Source organism: Chiloscyllium punctatum, chromosome 38 (assembly GCF_047496795.1).
Source record: "Chiloscyllium punctatum isolate Juve2018m chromosome 38, sChiPun1.3, whole genome shotgun sequence".
In the NCBI taxonomy this organism is placed as follows: domain Eukaryota; kingdom Metazoa; phylum Chordata; class Chondrichthyes; order Orectolobiformes; family Hemiscylliidae; genus Chiloscyllium; species Chiloscyllium punctatum.
In genome coordinates this window covers 8869498-8894279 of record NC_092776.1, presented here as the reverse complement: position 1 = coordinate 8894279, position 24782 = coordinate 8869498, and the positions used below count along the sequence as shown (strand labels likewise).

The window sequence follows — 24782 nt, the reverse complement described above, 5'->3', positions numbered from 1 at the left end:
AAGCAGATCTAGCAGCATCTGTGAAGAGAAATCAGAGCTAACATTTCGGTTCTGAGGAAGGGCCCTAGACCTGAAATGTTAACTCTGATCTCTTCACAGATGCTGCCAGACTTGTTGGGCTTTTTCAGCAATTTCTGTTTTTGTTGCTAATATTTAATGGTTGCTGTTTCTCTTCACAACTAGAATGCTCCGGAATTTTCCATTTTTGTGCTGCACGCGTGTGCACACAATCCAACTGGTACGGACCCAACACCAGAGGAATGGAAGAAGATTGCTGAGGTCATGAAGGTGCAGTAAGAGCTGTTTTTAAGTCACAAAATCAACTGGATACTATTACCACTCATTTGGATATCTTTGTGTCTGTGCATTTGAAGTTGATGTGAGGAATATTGAATTTAATGGCTTTAATCATTTGAATAAATAATGTCTAAAATAACTCAAATAGCATTTTGTCTTGAACATGTCATGCACTGATTAAATTCTGTTTGTCAAGTCATAATGTAAGAAATGAAAGGTTGTCAAAAATAGTCCCATACTTCTAAAAAGTTTCATAGCTGTGAACTTCGCATTGTAATATCTTTGTTTCTCATTGCTGAGCGTTTGGTATAAGAATACATTTTGATTTACAAATAGTTACTTTACAAATACATATTTTGCAGCCAGCCTGAAATCTTTCAGTTGAACTGGACTGAACTTTAACATGGACGGCACGGTGGCACAGTGGTTAGTACTGCTGTCTCACAGCTCCAGAGACCTGGGTTCAGTTTTGAATGTGTGGAGTTTGCACATTCTCCCCGTGTCTGCGTGGGTTTCCTCCTGGTGCTCCGGTTTCTTCCCACAGTCCAAAAAATGTGCAGGTTAGGTGAATTGGCCATGCTAAATTGTCTGTAGTGTTAGGTGAAGGGGTAAATGCAGGGGAATGGGTCTGGGTGGGTTGCTCTTTGGCGGGTTGGTGTGGACTTGTTGGGCCGAAGGGCCTGTTTCCTCTCTGTAAGTAATCTAATCTAATCATTTTATGTGGTTGTCGTGTAGTGTTCAGAATCTCAGTAGGAATATATTAGTTACTAGCCTGTTATCAAAAGTGTACAATAAAAATTTCCAGCATGCTTAATAATGTGTTGGACCTATCTTCTGAACTGAATAGGATCTGAAGTGGTTGTTGAGAGGTAGGACAGAGTACCTTTTGATTGCACACTCCTTACTTAGTACGTTTGAGATAATATTAACTTGTACATTAAAGAAAGAGACTTGCATCATATGGCACCCTTTAGTCGTCAGTAACTCCATAGAGTCTGGTTGCATCTGTGAAGTGAGGAACAGAGGTTAACTTCCATATGTGATGTGACTCCTTCTGAATGTTCTGAAGAAGTCACGTGGACTCAAACATTAACGTAGTTTCTGTCAGGTGATGCCTGACCTACTGAGTTCTTCCAATCATTTTTAAACATTTTTACCCAGAAAAACGTAAAGTTTGGGACACATACTTGGGTTCAGGTAAAAGCTGAAATATCACAAACAGACTTCAAAAAATGTCTCCATTGTAATCAACTAGATTTTAAATGCTGTTCTGCTAATATAATACTTTGTTTTTAGACTTGAATTGGTTATTCAGTAATTATTACTGTTATCATTGTTTAGAAACTCACACCTAATCAAACAATTGTATTAATATCAAACCTTTTCTGGGGCTTCTAGCAAAGATTTCAGTGGAAATACAGAAATTCTTATCAGATCCATTGATTTTGCAGATTGCTATCTTGATGAAATGTGTTAGTGTATGGATGGGGTGACAAGGGAGGGTCGCATGGCCCATGGTGTAGCAGCGGATGAGGGAATGCAACTGCAAGATTCCTTCACTCGTATGAATAGTTACAGATGAGTGATGATAGCATATACTGATTGTTTGCTGCCTGAAAACTCTCTCAATCCAGTTTCTGTTGTATTTTTCTCTGTTCAGGAACAGATGTGTAAATCTGGATACCTTTGGAAATCCTGTACTATCTGTATCAATTTTATAAGAATGGCATAGTGGGCCAGATGCTGTAAATTCAATAACTCTTGGCAGAAAGTTGGCAATATCCCTTAGTAACAGCTGCACTTCACTGATGATGTCTCCCAGCACCATCTTTGGTAAACTCGTGAACTGACCTGTCCCTTAACAACTTTCACTTAGGCATAATACTGGCATCATTTAATCACCATTTTTGATTGTGATGTTTTGAGTGAGCTGTCTGTTACAGACTCGATCAACATTTGTTGTCCACTTAGGACTGTGCAGGCACAAAGAGCAAATTAAATCTGTTGGTAAACTTGCTGAAACAGCTGAAAGTATGGTCACCTGAATTATGACTGTGAGCTAAATGTAATTTTTTTCCTTATGTTTCTGTGTTCTCTGCATTCTCATGACTATATTTTTATATTTGTTTACAGAAAAGGTCCCTTTTTCCATTCTTCGATGCAGCCTATCAGGGCTTTGCATCTGGTGACCTTGATAAAGATGCTTGGGCTGTTCGTTACTTTGTGAGCCAGGGGTTCGAGCTCTTCTGTGCACAGTCGTTTTCTAAAAATTTTGGACTATACAGTAAGTAATAGTTTCCTGTCAATTTTTAGATCCTTAAGGCATCAAATGCTTGAGAGGAACCAAGTGGCAAAGTAACAACAATACCTACGGATATCACATATACCTCCAAGCAACTTGAGAATTCTAACCTTTTTATGGTCTAAGAGTAGATGGCACATTCTGATGCACAAACCTAATAAAGGTGAGAGAGCTCTAAGTAGTTTGACATTTGTAGGCGAGCCTGAATAAGTGTAGTAGGACATGGGCCTTTAAACTAAGCTGTAGCTGTTCCCAGTTGTTGCAAATTTGGGCCTGCTTTTGATAAGTGCTTAGGTTCATTGATTTCTCTTGCCATTTTAAGTGCGCTAAGCTACTTTTTTGATTTTTGCTATGCCCTGTTATGATCAGGATTAGATTTTTTGCATCTGTCAGTTGTAACCTCCAGGGGAAGCCATGTTGAGACCAGAAGTAGAGAGGATTGCTTTAAGTCATCCAATGACTTTATTAAATAGTGAGGTTAAAAAAGTGGAGAACTGGTATAATCTAAATCTTTGTGTAACTCAAAAGACTTTTATTTGCAGAATGTTGCAAGATTTGTGAAGTCTTGCTTGTATCTGCAAATGAGTCATTTCCCAGGACATTTGTTATTGTCAACCATGCATAGTGCTCAATGATGCTTGCTTGTAATATTTTATTTAACTTCTGCTTTAAATCCCCTCTCCACATCTTCCATAACAAAATATCTTTAAAAGTAAATCCATAGCTAAAGGAGTGAGCACTTCTCCCCAGTGATCTGGAGCTAACTCTTCTGCATTTCGTAAGGAAGGATGATGACTACTTTTTCTTTCCTTTTGTTTTGATTTGTTTTTGGTTGGAGGATATACATAAATCTGCTCAACCTCCAAACACTACACCACCTGGTTGGCATCAGTTCAAGAAGGCAGCTCACTGCTGCCACCTCAGTGGCATTAAGGACGTCCTTCAGGTGAATGAGGAAATAAAAAGCTTAAAGCACAATGCATTAAAAGTGCGATGTTGCCAGCTGCCCACGACTTAATATCCTGTGCTTGGTTAGAAAATTGACACGAGCTACTATTGGGAGAAACGAATTAGGAAGGAAATGTTTGACTCAATGACTGAACTATTCATCGTTTTTCTTAAAGAAAATCTTAAAAGCATTGCAAATTATTTCATAATTTAAATATTTGTATCATGTGTACATGTATAAGAACTTTACAGCAGAAAAAAATTGCCCTTGATTATTTCTAAGACCACAAGATATAGGAGCAGAATTAGACAGTTGAGCCTACTGAATCTGCTCTGCCATTCGATCATTAACAGATACGTTTCTCAACTCCATTCCTCTGTTTTCTTCCCATAAATTTTGATCCCCTTACTAATCTAGAACATATCTATTTCAGTCTTAAATACACTCATGACTTGGCCTCCACAGTCTTCTGTGGCAATGAATTCCACAGATCAACCACCCTCTGGCTGAAGAGGTTCCTCCTCATCTTAGTTTTAAAGGGTAGGCCATTTACCCTGAGATTGCGCCCTCCGGTCCTTGTCTGTCCTACTAGTGGATGCATCTTCTCCATGTTCACTCTACCCAGGCTCTCCATATTCTATAAGTTTCAATGAGATCCTCTCACCAAACCATGGAGTACAGACCCAGAGTCCTCAACTGCTCCTCCTGTGACAAGCCCTTCATTCCTGGGGTCATTCTTGTAAACCTCTTCTGGGCCCCCTCCAAGGCCAGCAAATCCATCCTGTGATATAGGGCCCAAAACTGCTCAGTATTCCATGTGCAGTCTGACCAGGGTCTTATACAGCCACGGCAATACATCTCTGTATAACCTCACACTTTCCCAGCAAGTTGTTTTGAGCCAGAGATTGTTCTGTTAGGCCAGGGATCATTTAATTTCAAGTCTCAATTAAATAGTCTGCTGCTATACTGATATCAGGACTGTTGGGTGGGAAAGAAATCTGTTCAGGGCAAGCACTCTTAAAGGTGATGCCAAAACCAAGAAGAAGAAAAAGGATGAAGCTGAACGACTCCTGGGTGCAAAGTGGGACCATTACTGCTCAAGTTTATCAAATTCTTTGGCAGTTTTGCAACCTTACTTTTTTCTCAAGTGATGGCTGTCCTTGTCAGAAATGAGCATTTGCTAGAATAATGTGGGAGACAAATGACTTCACTTAGGGTCAGAGTTACACAGCACAGAAACAGGAGTTTCAGTTCAACTCCTTCATTCTGACCAGTTTCCTAAACTGAGGTGGTCCCATTTTCTTGCCTTTGGCCCATATCCCTCTAAACATTTCCGATCCATGTACCCATCCAAATATCTTTTAAATGTTGTAATTGTACCCACCTCTATCATTTCCTCTGTCAGCTCGTTCCAATAACGTACCTCCCTCTGTGTGAAAAAGTTGCCCCTCAGGTCCTTTTAAATCTCTTCCCTCTCATCTTAAACCTATGCCCCTAGGTTTGAACTCCCCTACCCTGGGGAAAGGACCTTGACTGTTCACCTTTATATATGCCCCTCATCACCTTATAAACCTCTATAAGATCATCTCTCAGCCTCCTACTCTCCAAGGAATAAAGACCCAGTCTATCCAGTCTCTCCCTATAACCTGAACTCTTCAGTAGGGTAACATCCTTGTAAATTGTTTTACACCTATTCCAGTTTAATAACAGCCTTCCTGTAACAGGGTGACCAGAATTGTGCTCAGTGTGGCATTACCGATATCCTTGACAGCTGTAACATGACAGTCCAGTTCCTGTACTCAGTGTTCTGACTGATGAAGGCAAGCATGCCGAACACCACCTTCACCACCCTGTCTACCTGTGATGTCATTTTCAAGGAACTATGTGCCTATACCTTTTCAGTAAGGCATTTGATAAGTTCCCCATGGTAGGTTATTGCACAGAATATGCATGGGATTGAGGGTGATTTAGTGGTTTGGATCAGACAGTATCCAGCTGAAAGAAGACCGAGGATGGTGGTCGACAGGAAATGTTCATCCTAGAGTTCAGTTACTAGTGGTATACTGCAAGAATCTGTTTTGGGGCCACAGCTGTTTATCATTTTTATAAATAACCTAGATGAGGATGTAAGAGGATGGGTTAGTAAATTTGCGGATGATACTAAGGTCGGTGGAGTTATGGATGGTGCTGAAGGATGTTGCAGGTTACAGAGGGGCACACTTAAGCTGCAGAGCTGGGCCGAGCGGTGGCAAATGGAGTTAAATGTGGAAAAATGTGAGTTGATTCACTTTGGAAGGGGCAACAGGAACAAAGAGTACTGGGCTAATGGTAAGATTCTTGGTAGTGTAGATGAGCAAAGAGATCTCTGTGTCCATGTACATAGATCCCTGAAAGTTGCCATTCAGGTTGATAGGGTTGTTAAGAAAGCATATGGTGTGTTAGCTTTTATTGGTAGAGGGATTGAGTTTTGGAGCCACAAGATCATGCTGTAGCTTTACAAAACTCTGGTAAGGCTGCATTTGCAGTATTGCGTACAGTTTTGGTTACCGCATTATCAGAAGGATGTGGAAGCTTTGGAAAGGGTTCAGGGGAGATTTAGTAGGATGTCTTAGAGGAAAGGCTGAGGGACATGAGGCTGTTTTCGTTAGAAAGAAGGTTGAGAGGTGACTTGAGACATATAAGATAATCAGAGGGTTAGATAGGGTGGACAGTGAGAGCCTTTTTTCCTCGAATGGTGATGGCTAGCACAAGGGGTCATATCTTTAAATTGAGCGATGATTCATTTAAGACAGATGTCAGAGGTATTTTCTTTACTCAGAGTAGTAGCTGCATGGAACATACTGCCTGCAACAGTAGTAGACTTGCCAACTTTAAGGGCATATAAATGGTAATTGGATAGACATTTGGATGAAAATGGAATAGTATAGGATAGATGGACTTCAGATTGGTTCCTCAGGTCACCACAACATTGAGGGCCATTGGGGCTGTACTGTAGTGTAATGTTCTACATACCTCTAGGACTTTCTTAGTTGAAGAGGCTGGTGAAACTTGGACTGTCCTCTTTAAGAAAAGATTCAGGGAAACTTTAAGAGATGTTCACAGTGTTAAGGGATAGGGACTTGAAAAGGACAGTGGATAAATAGTTTGAAGGGAATACAAATTGCAAGGCAATCAGGAGAGAGAACAGGATTGATTGCATCTGACAAGCATAATGTCTTGTGTACTGACACTCTATGATGTCCTTCAGCAACTTGTCTGTGCAGTACTGTTAAAAGGCCAGAAGGTGGCAGGCACTGAGTGCAAGTGTGTAGGGTGTAGCACTATAGATGGGTAATAATTTACACCTGTTTCTTTCCTAAAATAGATGAAAGCTTTTGCTCAGGGGCATGTGATGCTCAGAAAAAAAAGCTTGTGTTTTGGTTTTGATTTTGTTCCATTGGGTCCTGAATAAACAACTGGTGTGCTTTTTTGAAAATATGCTGGAAATTTTCTTTTTCAAACAGATTCTGTAATTGTGTATTAAGCTGCACGTTAGCTTAGTTGGCTGGGTGGCTAGTTTGCAATGCAGAGTAATGCCAACAGTGCCGATTCAATTCCTTTACCAGTTGGGGTCAGCATGGAGTTCCTGCTTTCTCAATTTCAGCCTTTGCCTGAGTCATGGTGACTCTCAACTTAAACCACCATGAGACATCTTTTCTCTAATGAGAGAGCAGCCCTATGGTCCTCTGTAATGGCGATTTTATTAGTTATTCGTTTTAAGCAACATTTTACTTTGCCACACTTGCAGATAACTGAGATTTATGCATATTGTTTCTACTTTGGGAGCAATTAGGAAATTGTATCCAAAATGCAATTTAAATTGCTAGTTGGGTTAGGCTTCAATTTTGTGCTAAAATGAATTTGAATATCATTGTATTTTCAGAGGGCAGCATAGTAGAGCTCATGTGTTGCTTTCACTAACTCTTATAGTCGTCATTGATATATTTAACAACATTGATATATTTAACAACAAGAAAAATCTGTGCTTTGAATAAAGATGTTCAGTCCTCCGTCTTTGAGTAACCCGACTTTAAAATCATTGAATTTTTAAATATATTATTTGAAAACTGGCAATAGGTGACACTGAAAATGACTAGAGAAAAACTACCATTGGAATGCTTTACTCTGACCTTTTCCCCCTGCATTGAAAAGACTTGGTGAAAATTAAGTTTGGTGAGCATTGACAGTCACAGTTTCAAAAAGTTAAACACTTTGAAATTAATTTAAAAAAAATACCAGTTTGTGGAATACATCTATTCAATGTGGCTGAAAATAAATCAGTGTATAATGCTAAATTTTGTACATCAAAAGGTCTGCTTTGATCTTTTGGACTAGAGTCCACTTTTGCAAATGACAGTTTCTAACCTCCAACTTGCAAGGCTGAGATTCGTATAAACATCACATAAAAGGCATCAGGATAGATATATGAATAGGAAGTGTTTAGAGGGATATGGGACAAGTGCTGACCAATGGGACTAAATTAGTTGAGGATATCTGGTCAGCATGGACGTGTTGGACCAAAGGGTCTGTTTCGATGATCAACATCTCTATAACTCTTTGTAGGTGGCACAAAGACAAAGTGACAATCTGAAAATGACAGAAAGCAACAGCGTAATATTTCATTTCCAAACCCCCATGCATCAAGAGGTAGGCATGCCCCCAGTGCTGGTCTTTGTCCCTGCTCTCTGGATGTTGGTCTCAGTACAGCAGCTGAATGAGGAGATCTAATTTATAACCTGCTCAGTGATGTCCAGGTGGGTTCCACCAGGGCCACGTAGCTCCTGATCTCATTACAGCCTTTGTTTCAACATGGACAAAAGAGCTGACTTCCAGAGGTGAGGGGATAGTGATAGCCTTTGATGTCTAAGCTATATTTGATTGAATGTGGCATCAAGGAGTCTGAGCAAAACTGGAATCGTTGGATATTAGGAGATGAACTCTGCTGGTTGAAGGGCTCACAGGAAGATGGCCATGGTTGTTGGAGTTCAGTCATCTCCTCTCCAGGACATCTCTGCAGGAGTTTCTCGGGATACTATCTTACACTCAACCATCTTCAGGTACTTCGTCAATGACTTTCTCTCTATCATTAGATCAGAAGTGGGGATGTTTACTGAGGATCGCACAACGTTTGGTACAATTCGCACCTCCGGTCCATGTTCCAGTGCAACAAGATCTGGAAAATATCCAGCTTGGACTGACAAATGGCAAGCAACATCCATGCCACACAAATACCAGTCATTGACTATCACCCATGAGACCGTTTAACCACCACTCCTTGACATTCAGCCATGTTACTGTCACTGATTCCCTCACTATCAACATTCTTAGGGTTACTATTGACCAGAAACTCAACTGGACTTGTCACAAACATTTGGCTGCAAGATCAGATCAGAGACTAAGAATACTGTGGTGAATAACTCAGCTCCTGATTCCCCAAAGCCTGTCTATCATCTACATGATACAAGTCAGTGATGGAATTCTCCCCACAAGGGTGCAGCTTCATCACCACAAGAAGCTTGACACCATCTGGGACAAAACAGCCCAGTTGACTGACATCACATTCACAAGCATCTACTCCTTCCACCATCTACAAGATTCATTGCACATAGATCCTCAGACAGCACTTTCCAAACCCACAACCACTTCCATCTAGAATAATAAGGGCAGCAGATATATGGGAAATCACCACCTGCATGTTATTCTCCAAACCGCTCTCAATCCTGACTTGGAAATATATCACCAGTCCTTCACTGTTGCAAAAACCTGGAATTTTCTCCTTAGTGGCATTGTGGGTTTACCTACAGGATGTGGACTGCAGTGGTACAAAAAGACAGGTCAATACCAACTTCTCAAAAGAGACAGGCAATGAATGCTGGCCAGCCAGCGAAGCCCACATCCCATGAATGAATAAAAACAGAGACTGCCGAAGGGAAGCTCTGCTTGGCATCAATATCAACTTGGCCTGTCCCAATCAACTGGCATCTCTGGTTGCTTCTTCTCATGCATAGGAGCCAGTTTGATCTTATTTGATAATCACCCTGCTCGAAAATAATTCCTGAAAGGAGGTTGGTCTGCACCCAACCAATTGTTAAATGGAAAGCACCTTAGAAAATTCAGCAATATAATTAAACGAAAAACTGCAAATGTTGGAGATCTTAAACAAAATCAGAAATTGCTGACGAAACTCAGCAGGTCTGGCAGTATCTGCAGGAAGAAATAGTTAAAGTTTTGAATCTGGTGACTCAAAATGTTAACACTCCTTTCTCTCCAAAGATGCTACCAAACCTTATAAAATTCCATGGGTTTGTACCCAAAGCATCCTTGTGCAGGGAGATTAACATTTCAGTATAAACTACATACAACAATTTGTTACATGTGCCTTCTAAACAAAGTATCTGAAGCTGCTTCATGGGAACATAATGAGCAAACTTTGACGTTGAGCCCATTGTGATTTATGGATCTGAATGGAGACATGTTTTAATGACAGTCTTAAAGGTAGAAGGGTAGGTACCTCAGCTTAGTGCATGATTTCCAGTATTTCAAACCTTAGAAGCTTGACGCAGAGCCATTGATGGTAGAGGAGTTAAAATCTGGGGTGCCCAAGGGTCTCAACTTCGATGACTTAAATCTTGGAGAATTGTGCGACAGGAGTAGATTATAGAATAGGGCAATAGTAGGTTATGAATGAATTTGAATTTGAAAATAAATATGAGCATTTTAAAATCGGCATTGCTTAACGTAGATTATTAAAATGGATGAAAGAGACGATGCAATTTAAAATTTGGGCAGTCGTGTTTTGGATGACTCTGGTCATATAACAATTAAACCATTCTCCTAATAATATTCAGTTTATCAACACAGACTGAATGACCACTGTCCCAATTTGGTTCCTCAATTAGAGTGAGTTAGCATTCATTCTCCATTAGATTAACTGTCTCCAGATAGGCCAGGAATTTGTGTAATATTCTTGGTGTGTACAATTGATTGCTGTATTGAACAGTTGGAACAATCCATAGCAGTGTTTGAATGAAAACTGAATGCTTTTAGTGTATGTAGCAGGTGAGCTTATATGTTTCAGGGCTTTTCACGTGCTGTGAACGCGAATTATTTTCATTAAGCTTATCAGATTCTGGTTGGTGGTTGAGAGATAATGTGGCAACAAATTTATGAGCAGTGGAATCACACATAAACTTAACTGGTCATTTGATTTTATTTTTGGTACGTTGGTTAAGGATTGGATATTAGTCAAGACATCCTGTAAGTCTTTTCATCACCAATGGTATTTTAATACCAACATTTATGACAATCGAAATATCCACTTGAATGTTATTGCCCTCTCTTGACCACAGCTGATTTGCACTATATGCATTAGAAAATGAGTGTACAATCTCAATAGGTCCAGCTGTTCTTGCTCTTTTATTCTTTCCTTTTGAACAATCAGTGTGATTTTACATCTGCTTCTCATTCCAAAACTGCTTCTCATTCCTATACTTGATGAGATGTAGTTCAGTAGGAATTTTGGCTGCAGCTTAACAATTTTTGAATCCTTAAAATCCATCACATTCTGAGTCAACCCAGCAAAACAACTTGAAGTATGAGATTTCAATTTTTAAATACTAGAAATGGTGTTTCCAATGAATTGGATAGTCTGTTCTTTTATAATGAGGAGTTGTACAATGTAACCACATTCTCACCCTTAAGTATAAGGGCACAGAGTATTGCTGTGACCAAGTAGAATTGGATCAGCTGGGGGAATTTGATGTCTCATAATAAGGAAAGTTTGTATTTTGCTGGATTTTGCTAAATTTCCAACATGGCTTAAAGTGAATATTTGTACTCACTAATGAGAATTTAACCACGTGAGTGAGACTGTTAAGAGTGACAAAATATTCTCAACTTCATTTAGATTGTTTGCATGTAGTATTTTTGATTTTTTTTTCATTAGATTGATTTGTATTTTCAGCACTGTTTTAGAGCATGGGCCTAAAATGAGTGGCTTTCAGCATGGAGAATGGATGTTGAGGTCAAATGGGACAGTTTACCATATTTAAAAAGGGAAGGAAACACAAGGTAACTGAGAAAAACTCGATATCTATCATGGAAAAGATGTTACATCTATTATAAAAGATAGAGATTTGTAAATCATGAGGTGCATGGATAGGATGAACAGCAAAGGTCTTTTTCTCAGGGTAGGGGAGTCCAATACTAGAGGGCATATGTTTAAGGTGAGAGACAAAAGATAGACACGGGACCTAAGGGGCAATGTTTTCATGCTGAGTGTGGTGCATACATGGAATAAGCTGCCAGAGGAAGTGGTGGAGGCTGGTACAATTACAGCATTTAAAAGGCATCTTGATTGGTACATGAATAGGAAGTCTGAGACGGATATGAGTCAAATGTTGACAAATAGCATTAGATTAATTTATGCATGGACAAGTTGGATGGAAGGGTCTGATTCCATCTTGTACAACTCAATGCCTCTATCATACAATAGAACATTTACATGAAAAGCTGGATGAATCCAGCCCAGCCAACTATTGCCCCGTCTGTCTACTCTCAAATCATCAATAAAGTGATGGAATGTGTCATCAATAGTGCTATCAAGCAGCGTCTGTTCAGTGACACTCAATTATGATTCTGCCAGGGCCACTCAGCTCCTGACTTCAGTACAGCCTTGGTTCAAACATGGACAAAACTGAATTCCAGAGATGAGGTGAGGGTGACAGCCCTTGACATCAAGGCTGCAGTTGACAGAGTGGCATCAAGGAGCCCTAGCAAAACTGGAATCAGTGGGTATCAGGGGACAAACTGTCTAGTGGTTAGAGTCATACCTGCCATATAGGAAGATGGTTGTGGATGTTGGAGGTCAGTCATCTCGGCTCCAGGGCATCTCTGCAGGAGTTACTTAAGTTCCTTAAGTTAGTGTCCTCGGCCCAACCATCTTCATCAATGACCTTCCCTCCATCATAAGTTCAGAAGGGTGATATTTGCTGCTGATTGTGCAATGTTCAGCACCATTTGCGACTTCTCAGATACTGAAGCAGTCCATGTCCAAATGCAGTAAGAGCGGGATCATATCTAAGCTTGGGTTGACACAAGACAAGTAACATTTGCTCCACACAAATGCCAGACAATGACCATCACCAATAAGAGACAACCTTACCACTGCCCCATGACACTCAATGGTGAATCTCCTACTATCAACCTCTTAGAGGTTATCATTGATCAGAAATTCACCTCATTCACCACATAAGCACAGTAGCTACAAGAACAGGTCAGAAGCTAGGTGTACCGTTCTGAGTAGCTCATCTCCTGACTCCCCAAAACCTGTCCACCATCTACAAGGCACAAATCAAGAATGTGATGCAATACTCCCTGTTTGTGTGGATGAGTGCAGCACCAACAACACTCAAGAAGCTTGACGCCATCCAGGACAAAGCCTGCTTGATTGGCACTACATCCACAAGCACTCCAACACTGATGCTGAGCAGCAGAAATTGACCAAAGATCCTGAGACAACATCTTCCAAGTCACTTCCATCTTGAAAGACAAGGTCAGCAGATACATGTGAACACTACCACCTGCAAGTTAACCTCCAAGCCACACACCATCCTGACTTTTAAATATATCGCCATTCCTCTATTGTTGCTTGGTCAAAACCCTGGAATTCTATCCCTAATGGCATTGTGGGTCAACCCACAGCAGACGGATTGCAGCAGTTCAAGATGGCAGCTCACCACCACCGTCTCAAGGGCCATTAGGGATGGGCAATAAATGATGGCCACCCAGCAATGCCCCCATCCTACATAAAAATGAGTAAATAAAAAAGAAAATTTAGAGATACATGATGTAATCAAGCAGAGTCAGCGTAGCTTCATTAAGGGGAAGACATGACTGAAAAGTGGATTATAGTTCTTTGAGGAGGTAAATAAAGAGACAAAATAGTAGATGTAATATATTTGACTGTATATTTTCATCATGTCTAAATGCATTTGTAATTTCAGCCGTCCAGTATCTATAAATTCTTTGCGCTGTCTATACATGCTCCTCCCACCCTCAAACACTCTTCTTCAAACTCCAGAATTGTTTGCATAGCCTCAATTAGTTGTACTTTCAGCACTTTAGTCTTATTTTGAGCGATGTTTTTCTTTCCATCCTGTTCTACTTCACCACTTCCCTTCAAGGTCATACTTGTGATTAATCATTTTTTTAAACTCCTACACCACACTTTCCTTTCACTTGGTGTCTGGTTTCATGCTTCTGTGGTGTTTTAGGATTTCTGCACTTTAGAAAAAGAGATTCTTTTGTTCATTTTTAGGATGTGATTATCATTGGCAAGGTCAGAATTGCTGCTAAGTTTTAAAAATTAGTTGCAGCAACTGTATTGTTGCGTGAATAATTGCATGAATAGTGTGAATAATTCCATTATCCAAAAGAAATTGTACTATGGAAGTGCTGCATTACAATTTCTATTTCCATAATTTTATAAGATCTACTATTCGAAACAAGTGTTGGGTTTAAGTAACTGCTCAATCAGAAACATTGTATTTTGCAAACTCGTACTCCTAGTGGGGTTGCTCAGAGCCTACTCAATAATTCAGACATTTAGTGTTAGTGTTGACTTATCCGCGTAACAGAATTTTGAATATCGTTTTGCATGTTTGGTGTTTGGCTATGATGTTGTATAATTTGTAATGGACTGGACAAATGAAGAAAAGCTTCTGCAAACATGATTACTTTAACCCCTGATAAATTTGTCTTTGACACTAGAAACTTGTAGTGCAATGTTAAGAAAATGATGCATTTCTTAGCTTTCCCTCTTCCCTTACTTTTAGATGAACGAGTTGGGAACTTGTGCATTGTGGCCAAGGACACTGACAATGTGACAAGGATTCGCTCTCAAATGGAGAAGATAGCCCGGACTATCTGGTCAAATCCACCAGCTCATGGGGCTCTAGTTGTCACCAGGACTCTGAGTAACCCACAGCTCTTAGCTGAATGGTGAGAAGTTGCTGACTTAACAAATGTCTCTTAATTCTCTAGAGCAAAAAAAAGTATGCATCAGCTGTTTTGAAAAAATAAATTTTAAGCCCAAGTATATCTAAAATTTTCTGTCCTGCTAACTGATAGGAGTAATGGAATATACAGAGAAACCTTGATTATCCAAACGAGATGGGCGGACAGTACTTTGTTTGGATAATTGATTATTTGGTTAATTGATTCACTGCCTCTCCTCTGGAGCTCAGAGTTTTCTGAAGTTTCTTTTTTCCTTTCTCTGCCAGCTTTGCTCCCTCTCTCTGTCTCAGTTTGTTTTTGAGCAGAGACACACTTGTGTTTAAGGGACCTGCAGCATTGCTGAAGCAACCCCCCATCAGTTCAGTGGGTTTGACACAGCAAGCACTTGCTAAATCTGCTCCCCATTCAGGAGACTAGGCAGTAGCACACTGTGTGTGAGCCCCTATCCTCCCCAATCCCGTCCAACCTTGCCGCCCCGTCTGCCACCCCCCCCCCCCAAACCCCCAACGAGGTCTGACAGTACCTAGTTCAATGAAAGAGTGCATTAGGCATACCTAAAAATGAGATTTCGGTCTGGTGAAGGTTCAGTGCTGGATGACATACATGTCAAACAGTATAAGCAACAAGTGATAGATACAAATAAGCTATTCCACAGTCGACAGATTGGATCTAAGGTCTGCCGTATCCAGTCTTATTTGCAGTTAGACAATTAAACAACTTGCTCCAGGAGGAGGCTGTACAAGTAACACAGTGCACAATGATGAGTGAGCCCAGAACATCAGTGTAAAAGGTAAGGCTGAAGCATTTGTAACAATCTTCAGGCAGAATTGCTGAGCAAACTAGACTTCATCTATAGGTTTTCAACATCACAATGCCAGTCTTTAGCCAATTTTATTCACTCCTGCAACACTTTAGAAACTTGACAGCATCCATGACAAACCACACCTACAGACATTCGCTTCCTTCACCACCAATACTCAAGAGTAGGGTAGACCTTTTACAGGTTGAACTGCAAGTTTCATCTAGGATGCTTAGACAGCACCTTCCAAATTCATGGCCACTACCATCTGGAAGAGCAAGGGCTGTAGCTGTCACAACTCGAATTCTTCTCTTAAACCATTCATCATCTTGTGTTGGAAATATTAGTATTCCTTCACTATTGCTGGGTCAATATCCTGGAACCCCTTCCCGATAAGCATTGTGGATGTATATACAGCAAATACACTATAGCAGTTCAAGAAAGCAACTCACTACCATCTCAGGGGCATCTAGGGATGGGCAATAAATGTTGGCACATATCTTGAATGAAGTTTTTAAAATTCTGTGGGGAAAGAAAGAGTTTACTATGATTTCTTTAGAGCTGACGTTCTGACAGTTTTCTTTGTATGTTCATTTTTGAAGCTATGCAGTAAAGAAATAAATTAAGAAAACTAGTTATCAAAATTCCAGTACAATTGTAGACTGTTTGATCTAGACTCAATCAAATGTCAGTTTCTGCCTCTCCAACTTATCCTCATGACTGAAGTTTCTCATACCTGAAACTATTCTTGTAAAGGTCTTTTTCTTGGGTTAATGCCTATTTTATATTTCTGATCTCTAGTTTTAGACTTAACCTATCTGGGAACATATTTTCTACAATTATTCTGACAAATATTTTGATAATCATTAATCTCTATAGGATCAACTCTTGGCTGTTTTTTAGAGATGAGTCCCAGCCAGCTCAGACTTTTCTGCTGGACAGCACAGTATTGCAGAATTCTTATGACACTGAAGGAGGTCATTTAGCCCAATGTGTCTGCACCACTTCTCCAAATGAGCATCATGATTTGGTACCTTTCTCTTAGATTTCTGCCCATACCCTTACAGATTATTACCATTTTAAATAATCATCCAACGTCCTCTTGAATGCCTCAATGGAACAAGCCTCCACCAGACTTCCAGGCAGTTCATTCCAGACCCAAACCATTCATGTGTAAAAATCTTTCTCACCTTCCATTTGCTTCCTTTGTAAATCACTTCAAATTTCAGCCCTCTTGTTCTTGATCCTTTTACAGGTGGAAACAGTTTCTTTGAACTACTGTATCCAGCCCACTCCCCCACCTCCCCGCGCTACAATTTAGAAACCTTCATGAAATCTGTCTTTCTTAATCTTCTTTTCTCCAAGGAATCTCTTCAAGTCTCATTTTTCCAATCTGTCCTCATTATGAAGTGTTTTAACAGTTGAATGATTCTTGTGAATCTTTTCTGCACTCTCTCTGACGCATTCACATCTGAAGTTTAACAAAGTGAGAAAGACTTTTTACATGAGTGGTTTGACTCTGGAATGAACTGCTTGGAAGTGTGGGGAGGCTTGTTCCATTGAGGCATTCAAGAGGACAAATGCCATTTTCAAGTTCATCTTCATCTCCTTGCTCATTAGACCATATTTAGAGTATTATGGACAGCTCTGTGGTCTAAATATTTGTAGAAAATGTACCTTTTAATGGAATAAAGAAAGATAGCAGGGCAGAACTGTTGAGGGAGGGAATTACAATTTTGTTTTATTCATTCATGGGATGAGGGCATGATTGCCCATATCTACTGGCTGTTAAAAGTCAACCATATTGCTGTCGGTCTGGATTCACATGTAGTCCAGACCAGGTAAGGATAGCAGTTTCCTTCCCTAAAGGCCATTGTTGAATCAGGTGGGTTTTTCCAACAATTGAAAATGGTTTCTTGGTCATCGTTAGATTCTTCATTCCAGATTTTTATTGAATTCAGATTCGAGGTTTCGAATCCAAGTCCCCCAAACGTTACTAGGTTCAGGTTATTATTAGTCCAGCGATAATACCACTCGGCCCTGGCCTCCTCTAAATGGTTCGGTACTGGTCATCTAAAGGTGCAGTCACCAATTGTAAAACTGAAATGCGAAAAAGGCCAGAATTGAAGCATTTTCTAATATATCACATGTTCAACCTGGAGAGAACTTACCCTTTCCAAACTATATATTGAATCCTATGATAGGTCAGGCATCAAGCAATAAGGACTTATCAGTACAGAGTATCCAGCTGTGCTACTTGGTCCTCTCTAATTGAAAGCAAATTTGGCCTTTTTAAAAAATACGTAACAAGAGACTCAAGGACCCAGAATGATTGGACTCACTTGTGCTGGTTTCAGTTTTGCTTCCCTTCCTCTTATGCTGTGAGCTGTCATGTACTTAGCCCTGGTGTTTTTGATTGTGATGGCATACATGATGCATTCTGATTAGTATTTATCAGTGCCAGTGAAGCAGCTTTGCTTAATTTCTTTTACAACAATGCAGATTTTTACCATGTGTTTTTTAAAAAATATATCATTCTCTACTCATTTATAGTTGTATATTTATGCCATACTTTGTTTTTGCTTTTGCTGTTTCTCTGATTTCCCGCCAGATCCTTTTGTATTCTCAATATTAAGTTTATTCTGAGGCAAGTCTTTGAATAAATTCTTGCACTAATTGCTAACTATTGTTGCTTCCCTCTCCTGTTCCATGCACAAACATGACTTGTAAATTTCACTTCCAAACTGGTTACCCTTATTACAGCAAGTGTGCATTTCCAGAGATACACAACAACCTGAGGAAATTTGTAATCCTATTTATCATGCTTGTTACTAGTTTGAATTGTGGTAATCTTGCAGGTATATATTAGCTGAAGCACAGTTCATGCTAATGCTCACGACTGCATTTCACTGGAAGTGTATGAGCTGAAAGTAATGTGGAGACCTTTCAATATAGGATACCAACATTAATTGTTAGCACTTCTCTCTACTATAATTGAAAGCAACTAACTCTGCTTAGCAAGAATTTGAAATCATACCTTGAACTTTCTGTGATTGTTACCATATCAGGGAGCTGGTCCACTGTAATAAATTACTTACTCATATTCTTTTCCTGCTATCTCTTCTTCCCACCATCCCCTCCCAAGGAAAGGTAATGTGAAGACCATGGCTGACCGTATTTTACTGATGAGAGTACAGTTGAAGGAGAAGCTGCAGAAACTGGGGACACCAGGCACATGGGACCATCTCACTCAGCAGATTGGAATGTTCAGCTTCACAGGACTCAATCGTATGTATAGCTTTTAATGTAAATTTGTCTATTATGTTGCCTGATTAGAAGAGAGAGCTCTGAGGTTGCATTTGTTTTAAATATGCGTTTGATTTGTTTCATAGAGATTAGCCAGCCGCATATTGAGGTGGTCTGGTAGTTGTGCAGCATCTTGCACACAATGGGAGGATAATTGGAGTAATGACCTTGCTTTACATGTGCGGACACAGTCTGGTCAAAAGTGTCATGAATTCTAAAAGAAGACTAAAGCTGCACTGCATTGCCAATCCTCAAAACAGTGGCTGGAACGTTTTGCTTCCAGTGATGGCAAAATTGGAGATGGTATGAGCATGTCATTCGATAGGATGGTAATGCACCCAACTCCTGCTAATTTACTCATCCCTGTCAGAATTGATTATGGAATCATAGAATCCCTATAGTGTGGAAGCTGGCTATTCAGCCCATTGTATCCACACCAACCTTCTGAAGACAATCCCACCCAGACCCACCCCCGTAACCCTAACCCTGTAACTTTGCATTTCCCCATGGCTAATCCACCTAGCCTGCACATTCCAGGATTCTATGGGCAATTTATTTGGCCAATCCACTTAACCTGCATATCTTTGGACTGTGGAAGAAACCTACGCAGACACAGGGAGACTGTGCAGGCTCCTCAAAGTCGCCCAAAGGTAGAATCGAACCCAGGTCCCTGTCTCTGTGAGGAATGCCAATCACTGAGCCACCATGCTGCGCAATCTCTGGGCAGAATGGCCCAGAGTCAACCACCATATTCTATCACCAATAGACAGCCGTAAATGCCCAGTTAAGGATGACTCGAGGGCTTCAGCTGACATCCGCTAGGATTAACCCAACAGCAGCTGGGCATGCAGCTACAACAGCTGCTACCCTGCAGGTAGCTTGTCACTTTTGCTCTGGGAGGCTCTTGATCAAAGATGATGAATGCATCATTATGAAAATGAACACCAAGCAGTGTGTGACCACTGAGAGTAACTCCCTGCCCCTTGCTTCTAACCTGTCATCACACTCTCTCCCCCTTATCTAGTAGAGAATTCTGGACCTATCAAGATATTAATGGGAACTAATAGGATGGAGTGAGAAAAATTTACACTGGGTAGGGAATATAGAACATGGGGACATAATATAATTCTTATTTTGTTTTTAACTTTTTAGTTAAGAAATACTTTGCTATATAAAGAATGGCAACATTTGGAACTCTTCTGCAAATGTTATCTGACACTAGATCCATTGTTAATTTTAGATCCAGCACTAATATAAACCATAGATATTAAGGGATATGGGGCAAAGAAGAGTAAATGGAAGTGAGACTCAAATCAGGTATGGTATCGTTGAATGGCAAAAGAGGCTTGAGGGAAGCAATGCCCTGCTCCGGACCCTGTGTTCCTTTGAGAGTGGTTAGAAATGCTTTCTGGAAAATGCCTTCTAAAGGAAGATAGATAGGGGGTGTAGGAATAGAAGGGGTGGACCTGTTGGGCATTTCTGTACTGTAAATATTTTGTAATTTTTTAGGTGCTATGTTACAGATTACCATTGTAGTTAAAAATAATATATTTGCATAGGAATAAGTAAGGTGATGTCAAACTTCTCAATTTCAGAAATAAGGCACCAATCTCATCACATTCAAATTTATAACTTTAGTTCAGACCAAAACATTCACCAGAATCACAATCCAGACACTGACCTTATGTTTATCATTTTGCAAAGTCTCTTTTTCACTTTCAGGAATTAGGGGAATGATATTCTTAGAATGAACAGTAGCTTGAAAATTGGCTTAAGTGGAAGGCTTAATCAAGAGGAAGTTAAACATGGTGCTTGTTGGCATACTCTGCTACCAGTCAGACAGAAACCATGGATTCAAGTTCACAAAATAGTTTGCCTTTATGTAAACCATTGTGCATCTTCTGCTACTGTCCAGCACAAGAGCTTATGCTCCTGTTGTCAAGAATGCACATCTGGAATTGGAAGACTGGCACTGGCTTGGCTTATATGTTTGTGTGTGGTGTCTCAGGGACACTCACCACCCACATTCCATTCGCCACTTTGTTTGCAAGTTTTAAAGGCCATTTAAGTTTCAGAAAAGTGCAAAAGCTGGTCAGATATTGCAGTGCAGCATTGAGGGAGAACTCTGTTTCAAGTGAGGCATTACTTCAGGTGGACTTAAAGATCCCTTCACATTGTTTTTTAAAGTAGATGAGTTATGGAGTGAGGCAACATTGTTCCCAGTGTACTTCAGGCCAGTATTTACCCCTCAACCAGTGTTACAAAAGCAGAAGATCTGATCATTCTCTGTCTTCTGTTTGTGGAAACTTGTGCAAAACTTAATTGCCACCTTCCCTACACTACTTTAGAGACGACACTTCATGAGTATTTAATTACCTATAACATTATTTGGAACATCCTGAGACTGAAAGGTGCTTTGGAAATTTAATTTAAAACCAAAACAGAAATTGCTGGAAAAACTCAACAGGTCTGGCAGCATCTGTGGAAAGAAAGCATGGTTAACGTTTAGGGTCCAGTGAGCCTTCTTTACAACTTTCATTCGGTTTACTGCTGTAGAAATTTGTTTGGCATGTCTTTCTTCTTTTAGATTTACAATTTGAGAATTGAGCTTTTCTTTTGGACTCTTAACAAATACCTTTACCGCTTTTGGTGGTGCCAAGTATTGCAAGTTGAACTCCCCAAATTAATGAGGAACAATTTTCTTAGGCTTGCTAAAGACTTTACTGAAGGTGGATTATAAAGGAAACAGCATATGCGTCCTCCAGCATGTAGTGCTTGAGATCCTAGCAAGTGCCAATTATCTGCAATAGTTTAAGACTCTGGGATCTTCAGCTGTTCCCAATTCATGTGACAGATACTGAGAGCTGTCCATTCTTCCTTAATGCACCTGGCAAATAGCTTGGAAATTTTTGCAGATTTTCATTGCAGCATTTATTGCCGGCAGCTGCAGTGTTTGCACAAACCATTACAAAATGTGCCCAGGGTCGTCTCTGTTTATTGTCAATTTAATTGTGTTGAAAGCTCTGGGCAGCCAAAGAGTTCCTACAAAGACCTTCCACAATGTTGTTGCCAAAGCATCTGCCGTGCAGGAGTCTCTGAACAACTGAGGTTCTTGCTAGATATTTCTGTCAAAGCATGCAGGATTCAGCTTTATTCCTTTATTAACAAAACTTTCAATCTGCTCAAATGGCTTTTGTGGGATATTAGCATATTAAATACATGTACTGATTTACAATAAATGGGTATCATTGGCTAGGCCAACATGTATTAACCATCCCTCATTTTCAGTCACATTGCTGTGGGTTTGGACTCACATGATGGGCAGATCAGGTAAGGATGGTATATTTCCTTCCCTAGGAACATGAGTGAGCCAGATGTCTTGTTTTACAACACTTTTATTCAGCTTCTTACTGAATTCGAATATCACTATCTGCCAAGGTGGGATTCAAACTATGCCTCTCAAATATTAGGCTGTGGTTCTGGATGACTAGTCAAATGCATTACCACTGTACCACTACCTCTGGTTCAAATGATGAACAGGTTAGGTTAGAGTTGGTGAAGTTTCTTGCATGACATTTAATGTCCAGGATCTAACCATTTGTCATTGGGTGAGGGCACTTGTTAATCTCAGCTGTCCCTATCCTACTGCTTGCACATTCCTGACTTATGCATTGTAGATGGTGAATAAGCTTTTGAGAGTTTGGAAGTAAGTTACTTGCTACAGTATTCCCAGTCTCTGATATGTACTTATAACGAGGAAGTATTTAAATGGTTTACCTGGTTAAATTTTTAGTCAGGAGTAACCTCCAAATGCTGGAGATTGTAATGCTGTTGACTGTCAAGGGAAGATGGTCCCTTGTTGGCATTGGGCATTGCCCGGCGCTTGTAAACAGTGCTTAAATGTTCAGCAGTTGTCCAACTGTTGTATATTAGTTTGGGCTTCAACATATTCTGAGAAATTGTGAATGGAGCTGATGCAGAGGATGTACTTGTCTTACAGGTAGCTCCTTGTTTGGAATACTTGAGTTTAAACCAAACAATCTCTGTTTAAATAGTACTGAATTTGATCCCATAATCTGTTGGCATTGTCCAGTAATTGTCGATACTATACATTTTACACGAATAATGCTATGCTGCACTGAATATGAAAGCATTCAACAGGAAAGTTATAAGAAGAATATTCCTTTAGTTGGTTGTTTTATATATATGTTAAGACCATCATGATTTTATTTTCAATTTTAAAAGGAAACTCTTTAAGATCTGGTAATCTTGGTTTCTAAACTGCTCTTGTGTTGTTATATAGTTGCATCTAGAGATGGTCATCAATTTTCATCAGCACTTTGAGAAGAACTTCACTTGCTGACTTGATTGCAGTATACCATAATATTACACGTGCTGTGTTGTGACATGTTTGCAGCAAACTGCTGATATGTGTGCCACTTGAAGTTCCACTCATTTTCAGTAGGAATGTAGCTAGAATTACTCTTTTGAAAAGACATACTCAGTGATGGTGCACTTTCAAGTTGAATGTTTGACCCTTGCCCAAAATATCTGGGTAACTACATCAGTTCTGGAGAGGCCTGGATAGAGTGGACATGGAGAAGATGTTTTCACTAGTAGGAGAAATTAGGACTCAAGGGCATAACCTCCGAGTTGAGGTAACCCTTTCGAACTGAGATGAGGAGGAATATCTTCAGCCATAGGGTGATCAATCTATGGAACTCATTGCTGCAGAAGCTGTTGGAGGCCAAATTGTTGAATATATTTAAGACAGAGATGGATAGGTTCTTGATTAGTAAGGGGATCAAAGGTTACGTGGAGAAGACAGGAGAATGGGGTTGAGAACATATCAGTCATGATTGAATGATGGAGCAGACTTGATGGGCCAAATGGCCTAATTCTGCTCCTTTTATCTTATGGTCCACTGAAAGCCCCACAGCAGGAGTTGCACATTGATTGGGGATAGTGCCATAACATTAGCTCTGATCTATATTACAGCTCTCCATCAGATTGTGTGATTGGTGAACTTTCTTTAGGAATAATAACCTTTGTCCCAGGCATGACCCGTTGAAAGATTTCAACTGAAACTTTGACCTTCTGTTCTTGGATATTGATTGACCTGTTTTCACTTGCCATGTGAACCCTCCTGTCTTCACTGTCAGGAAGTGGCTGTTAATAGTCTATGTCTCAATGCAATGCATAGAATGTTTCTGTTTTTCAGGTGAGACAGTAAATTAAAACACTCAGCATTTTCTTCTGACTCAGGAGGTTGTTACAGAGTCTCACACTATACAAAATAATGAAGTTCCCTTAATATCTTGACGAGCATTCTTTCCTCCAGTAACAGTGCCAAAAACTGATGGTGCTCGTTCATCTTATTTTCTGTTTGTGGAATCTCACGGTGTATAAATTGACACATACTGGATTTGGCTATGTTTGTGACTAGAGTTCAGCAGTAACTTATTCCACTCGAAATGATTTGAGACTTCCTGAAGATGTGCTGGGGACCAATTTAAATGCATCGTTTGCACATTGCTTTATGCTCACCACACACCTGCCTGCAGCCATTAATCATCCTTGACAACATCATGATGTATAAAATTGATTCATATTGTAGTAAACTTTCTGATTTATTCATTTTAATCATGAAAAAGGTAATCCTCCATGGCTTTGGTGCAAGTGTTATCACTGAAAACTGCAGTGAGTCCAAGGTGTTGTTGCAGTGGAGGATGCCCTTGTCAGCACACATCATTCACAGCCACACTGGGTTTCCTATAGATCCCATTAAGTTTGGTTTCACTCTTTTAGACCTGTTAAGTACGAACAATTGTACTAATTGATCCATATACCTTTGTTTAGTGAGTCTATATATCATACAATACTTAAAACAGTAATGCCATCCAGCTGTACCGCTGTGTGTTTTGTTTTGGATAGTTGTAGATTCACAAAGGACCCAAGAACTTAATACTTTAAAGAAAACAAGGAAGAGAGAAAAAACTACATCATACTTTTATTAATGGGAAGCAGACTGTTTGGCTTGCCAAAAGATCTTATGCAATTTGAGAGTCTGTTGA

The 24782-nt window shown here is 39.9% G+C and overlaps 1 protein-coding gene across 1 annotated transcript in view; it reads left to right on the top strand.

Annotated features, from left to right (window-relative positions):
- got1 (glutamic-oxaloacetic transaminase 1, soluble) overlaps window positions 1-24782 on the top strand; it is a 57554-nt gene that overhangs the window by 23773 nt on the left and 8999 nt on the right. Inside the window, exons 5-8 of the mRNA XM_072557119.1 lie at window positions 184-288; window positions 2431-2581; window positions 14423-14588; window positions 18548-18690. Of these exons, the coding sequence (XP_072413220.1) occupies window positions 184-288; window positions 2431-2581; window positions 14423-14588; window positions 18548-18690 (565 nt within the window). The remainder of the gene's footprint in view (window positions 1-183; window positions 289-2430; window positions 2582-14422; window positions 14589-18547; window positions 18691-24782) is intronic.